Raw genomic sequence first — 6,758 nt, 5'->3', positions numbered from 1 at the left:
GAGATCTAAAAAAAGGTTGTGTGTGGCGGGATTCACATAATTATGTGTTCGACCAAAGTCCATAAGTACACCATTTTACAAACATGGGGCATGTTAGAAATTAAACTCCCATGCAAATAAAAGCCTGTATATGTACGGGGCAAGTATATATTGAATAAAAAATGTGCTATGACATTTTTGAAATGCTATGTTCTAGACTGGAATATTGTATGGTTAAAAAACAAGACCATCGCATATTTATAAACCTCATTTTAGAAACTCTATCTACTTGAAATACGTGAAGCATCGGATTCTCCTAGCTGGCTTGCCCTTTCTTCTCAAGATTTGATGGTGATGTAATGATAATAGTAGAGTCGAAGCATATCAAACGAAAATGGGTCCAGCTCCAGCCTTCACCAATCACCTTTGCTTAAAATGCCTACATATATTAATTAGCCTCGCTACCATTTTGCAACTTGCTTTTCTAATTATGGGAAGATAACCCCACCTTTTTTCATTCTAATGTCGTATGTATCATATGAATAATTCATTAGTTTGTCCTCAGAAGTCAAAATTTTCAAAATGCAACTTGTGGTAAAGTTATGTATTGTCGCATTGTTTGATTGCTAGCTCAAAAGTTGAAATGCAAAATTTATGGTCATTATTCTGGGTGTTTGGTAGGGCTGAAAACATTCTCCCATTTTTTATTATTTGGTTGCACAAAATAATTTGAAAAATATTTTTCTAGATATCACATTATCTTAAAATTGAAGGAAAATGACTTCCCTATAAAAAGTTAAAGAAAATATTTTCCAAAAACCCACCTACCCTCACAAGTCACATCTAACCCCAACCCCCTCCCCCTTCTCTCCCCTACCCCACCTCTCCAAAAAGGCATTTTTTCATATTTCAATTTTTATCTTTTTCGTCACCCTCCACCCTGCTAGCCCCCCCACAATTTTTTTTAATATATATTTTGTTTTTTCATTTTTAAGTTTACAAGTTCAAAATTTTACGAGTTCTAAAGTTATGAATTCGGAGGTTTATATGTTTGGAAGTTTGCGGGTTTAGAAATTATAGAGTTTACGGGTTCGAAAGTTTAGTGGTTCAAAAATTTATGAAATTTGTGGATTCGAAAGGTTGTTGGTTCGAAATTTTATGGCTACATATTTATTGTATCTAAAAATTTTATGAATACTCTTGAGAAATTATTTTCCTTAATTTGCATATCAAACACCAAATAATGAATAAGATTGGAGTACTTATTTTCTTGACCACTAAAACATTTTCCGTTATACCAAACTTCTATAATCATAATTCAGAAACACTGAGGTAATTTTCCACATGCAAAGGTAAAAACAAATGTCATACTGTAGATAAAGACTGACATGGTTCTAGCTGTAAGAGAGTTGAGATTCGCTAGCCCCACTCCCTCTTCTCAGTTTTCTCACCTATTACTATATTTTATTTGATGTACGGTGGAGAAAGTAAAATGTTATTTAGCCCATTATTGGAGTTGCAGATGGCAGATATAACCTTGTGAAAATAGTTCTGATGCATTAGTGAAATTAGACCTCGAAAGGATATGTAACTAATAATTTCATTGTCGAAGTCAAATAAAATTGAAAAATAAATGTAGTGATAGTACTATTAAATTTTTCAATCATGACACAACCACAGACACACTCGACATCATCTACCAAATTTATCCTGTCAAATTTGTATAAAGATAAGCAAAGTAGTATGGAGAGAATCTTGTCCTGCACAGAGGCGGATCTAGAGTTCGGTGAATTCAATATCTTTTACTCAAATTTTGTTTATATAATAAGAAGTCCACAAAATATTTATAAATAGTTGACTGCGAATCCAATTATTAATATAAATTTTCTTGAAGTCAATATAGATACTAAGCTTCAAATCCTAAATTTACTTGACAATATAACCTTATTATTCTGTGATGACGATTAATTTATTTCTGCCACTAGTTGCAAATACACATTCATAGAATATTTTCTTTCTTTGACCCTATATAATGTTGCAATAACTCATCTCATTCATTAAATTAGTTTATTTCTTCTTTATAAATTAATACTCTAGTTGATTAGACTTAAGAGGGAATCCACGAGTTCAGAGTGATTGTAGTGCATGACTGATCATGATTTTGAGATTCAAATTATAATTTCTTCTTTCATCATTGAGCTGTCCCTTTAGAACATTATTACTAGATTATTTTAACACTGTTCAAAGCCTTAACATTATTACTTTGTTAGCTAATTATGGGACTGTATGCTCATAACTTAATCCTTGTAATATCTGTGATGCAATTCATGTCCGATAGAGGCTAATATAGTGCATTGGTATCGGGTTCATTTGGACTTAATATTCTCAATGCATTGTATACATTTATGTGTCAAAATTCATTAACAATGCTAGAAATACTAGATATGATCCCGTAACGTAAAAAACAAATTAAATTTCATTATTAAAAATCTTAAAGTTAAATCCATAAAATTTAAATTCTCAATCCGCCGTATAGACAAAGTCAAACAACATAATCTGACCTTATATAGCGCTGCTTGATTTGTCTTTGGCAACAAGATGTTCTTTTTTTGTTGTTTTTTGTTATTGTTGTTGTTGAATTTTAACTCATCCAGTTTACATATGCTCATAGTATAATTTTTACTATATCAATATACATTAGTTTGTCGTAACAATCAAGTATAAAATTGATCTAATAATATAAAAGAAAATTACATTATCAACATATAAAATTTAAATTCTTTTCATTATTTTATTATTTTCCATCACTTACATCTCGTTATAATCCGTGCTCGTTGCTCCGAGAAGATAGCGTACGTAGGTCGCGTATCAATCAAAGTGTCGAAGTTTTCAAAACGCCAATCTCCGTCTTTATCATCTCTAAGTAACGTCATCTTACTACAGACGTTTATGCCTTATACTATTTAAGAGAAAAATATATTGAAGTTGTAGCAACTGTTTGTAAATCAAATTGATGTAACCATGGAATCAATATTTTTATGATTTCACACCATATAGCTTATCAAACTCATAGAGGTAAAATTGTGATACAACCCCTACATTGGCTGACAAGGAAAATTAATACTAGTTCTAAAACTAAAAAAAGTAGATGCCGAATTTTGAACCACCCACTAATCATAGAGCAGTTCTTGAATTTTAATCTCAACTAATTCTACTATTCACAAATGAAAAATGAAACATTGTGCTACTCAGGTATTGCAGTTAACCTCGCCGTAAACTTCCCTCTCCTCCCACTACCACCACTACTCCTCGCTCTTCTCAAATCCGCCGCGTCTGAACCATTATTATTATTATCTCCCGCTTTACCTTTTTCCAATAAGAAATCTGAAGCTTTACGCCGACAACCGTATTTTTCACCGCCACAATTATTCAATGCAGAACTAGCCTTGACGGCTAATGCTGCCATTTCCTCAGCCTGAAGCCTCCGTTTCAGATTGCTCAAAGGCAACGCAAAGTAAAGTTGACCCGGTTGAAGTTCTTCATCAGCACTTATGGCTGAAACAACGTCACCAAATTCCATTTCGTCGGAGTTACATATGAATATTGTTGGATCTCTTTGTAATAAGTATGAAGCTTTAACTGGGTACGGAAACTCTTGTAATCTTCCGTCTTGTAATATCAATTTTGCTGTAGCAACAGATGTAGATTCACACGAACTGCAAATACCCATTTTGCTAATGAAGCACTAGATCCGATTCAGACTCAGTTGGTGTTCGTAAAATTAGATGGAAGCATGTGATATGAATGGAGAAATGAATACAGGAAACAAGACAAGGGAGGTATAAATAGGAGGTGATATTGTATCGAATACTGAACCAGGAAGCCACGTCAACATTTTATCACTGAAAATTAAAAGGAATTTATTTTAAGGGGTCCACTGCATTGCCAACCAGTCAACTTATGGTGACAGGCTGTATATGGAGAGTACTGCATCCTTTTACCCAATTTTTTTCTTGAAATTACGAAACGAGGGACTCCGATTTTGAACTCCTGTCATTTTCCTTGCTCATTCCAGCACTTTCAAATGACTTAGAGCCCGTTTCGCCGGCCCTTAAAAATTAGTTTATTTTGAGTGTTTTTTTTGTGAGAAATAGTTTGTGTCTGGCTAATTAATTTGAAAAGTACTTCTGAGCAGCAATTAGTGTTTGACCAAACTTTAAAAAAATTGTTTTTAAGTGTATTTTTCTCAAAAGTGCTTTTGGAGAAAAACTATTTTTTCTGCTTCTCCAAAACTGCTTCTGCTTCCCCTTAAAATCACTTTTTTTCCTTCCAGAAACTTGGCCAAACACCTCAATTTTTTGGCAAAAAAAAGCAATTTTGGCCAAAAATAAGCTTGGCCAAACATGCTATTATTACTCGTTTGGACATAAGATTTTTTTTTATTTTTTTGTCGAAATTTTTTCACTTTTTTCGAAATCAGTTTTTGGCCATAATATTTTCAATTTTCACTTGAAGATGAATTTTGGAATTTTTCGAAAACTTAAAAAAATTCAAAAAGCTATTTTTTAAAGTTCTCTCAGATCACTCACAAAAATTAAAAAACAACTCAAAATTATATTTATATCCAAACACAATTCCAATTTTCAAATATTATTTTCACTTGGGGAAAAAATCACCTTTTAAGCCCTTTTTCACCCAAAAAAATCTACAAATAAGCCTTTTCAGTTGGGAAATTTTTAATTTTGAAAAACAATTTAATAACCATATCAGGTAAATGAGGGAGTAAATTAAGATCCAGTTGTTGACACATTAAAAGCAGCTGAAATAACAGGGTAGGCTTCTTCCCCCGCTTGTGCACTCTTCGCTCTGCTTATAAACTTCGCTTGGCGCTTGCTTTTGTCTAATTTCTTTCCCTATGTACAATCGTCTATTAACAATGGGATGGATATTAGTTTGTTTTATTACCAGATTCACTAATGATTACTGTAAATGATAACTGACACAGCTGTATTTCCCACTAATCCAACTTAGTAGAGGGATAATGAGATTTTAACCAGATATACACACAAAGAAATAAACACTGGTCTAATTGCGAAACTTGCATTTGGATCCATTTCTGATTCTACATGATGGGGTCCGAAACTTAAATAGTGCTAAAATTGGCACAAAATACGTTTCTACGGTTAAAAAAAATGTTTCATAAATATATAAAATGCAGTATAATACTGCGTTTTACTTTAACGAAAAGTTAGTCGTTAAAGTTAAACGCAGTACTATACTGCGTTTTATTAAAAAATTATTTTTTTCAGGAAAACGTAGTACAATATTGCGTTTAACTTAAACGCAGTATTGTACTGCGTTTCCCTATAATATTTGGGCTCACTTCTGCAGGATTGCAGAGAATTAATTTTTAGTGTAAAACGCAGTATTATATTGCGTTTTACACTGAAACATATTATTATACTGAGTTTTACTCTGATTTTTGGGCCCACCAATAAGTGTTCTGCGGATAACTGACATAACAATAATTCAAATATATAAAACGTGGTATTGTACTGCGTTTTACATAAAAAAAATTCTGCACCCCAGGCTCGGACTTGCCTTATTTAAAGGCGTTTCAATTTTATGAAAATCCATTCAATACTTTCTTCAAACTTCCGTTCATATTTCTCTCTTCTTCTTATCAATCATTTTTTTATAATGTCTGAAGAGTCAAAAATAAGGGTTTCATTATATTGGAGGGGTGAGGTTGTGCTGGAGAATAACTCTGTGAGGTATAGCTCACCTCCATAGTGTCATGTTAAATTGCCGCTTACAATGGAGTACGATAAATTGGTATCGTTGTTACGTAAAAAGATGAGTGTGAGGAAGCGTTCGGTTAACCTTAAAGTAACCGGTAGATTTCCGTATTCAGTGACTCCGCAGGGGTTTGCTTATTATTCTGAGTTTAACATCGAAGATGATGAAACTCTTAGAAATTTTTTGCGGATTATGGATGAATACAGGGAAATTATTGTAATAAAATTGTTGGAAATATACGTCAAGATTGAAGACGTTTCCAATAATGAAGGCGTGCATAGTAGGGATAACCCCTAGTCATTGGGTGGTTATTCTGTAGCAGTTTTTGCCGGACAGATTGCTGATGAAAGAGCTTGCCTTGATTTAAACTTGTCACCACCGGCGAATGAGCAGCCACAAAATAATTTTTCGACTTTATATAATCCACAAGACGACTGGTAAACTTCAATTTTTCTACGCTTTAGCATTGTTTATTTTATGTTTTAATTGGATTTGTATTAACACTCATATTTTTTATAGGGGGTACCGTCCAAATATGAATTTTACAAGTTATGACCCTGCCCCTAGTTGGAATATGTGTAGTTCTGGCATATTGGACCACGGTGGTCCATCCGGGAGTCGTCACCAACAAGAAAATATCCATCATGAAACGTCAAGACAGTACGACTTCTAAGTAAAGTGATATAGCTATATGTAAAGTATTTATCTAGTTAGGTAACTTATGATTTTGTTCTTTTTGTGCAGTGAAAACGAGCTTCTTGATGTTCCTGACCTCGCACAGTTGCCCATAGACGACGTATTGACTTGTGATTTGGCAGATGCGCAGAGTCAGAAAGATGATAGTAATTATGACAACAATGCGGATGAGTCTGGAGATGACACACCCTTTCCTGATGAGGGTGATGAGGAGGAGGAAGTGAATAGTGAACCTGAGCTGACGAGGGAGCATGTTCCCCCACCTCCTGCTAGACAAAGAGTAT

At 33.7% G+C, this 6,758-nt stretch overlaps 1 protein-coding gene across 1 annotated transcript; it reads right to left on the bottom strand.

The window, feature by feature from the left end:
* Positions 1–2,974: 2,974 nt before the first annotated feature.
* On the bottom strand, positions 2,975–3,797 carry LOC104245943 (uncharacterized). The gene has a single exon (XM_009801659.2). It carries the CDS (start codon positions 3,707–3,709, stop codon positions 3,224–3,226), a length of 486 nt encoding a protein of 161 aa, XP_009799961.1. The 5' UTR covers positions 3,710–3,797; the 3' UTR covers positions 2,975–3,223.
* Positions 3,798–6,758: the final 2,961 nt, after the last annotated feature.

Source organism: Nicotiana sylvestris, chromosome 2 (assembly GCF_000393655.2).
Source record: "Nicotiana sylvestris chromosome 2, ASM39365v2, whole genome shotgun sequence".
Taxonomy (NCBI): domain Eukaryota; kingdom Viridiplantae; phylum Streptophyta; class Magnoliopsida; order Solanales; family Solanaceae; genus Nicotiana; species Nicotiana sylvestris.
Note: the sequence above shows the minus strand (reverse complement) of the source record. Positions and strands in the feature narration are given on the sequence as shown.

Coding starts and splice junctions, on each gene's coding strand:
- LOC104245943 (XM_009801659.2), bottom strand. CDS start 3,709: ATGGGTATTTGCAGTTCGTGTGAATCTACATCTGTTGCTACAGCAAAA.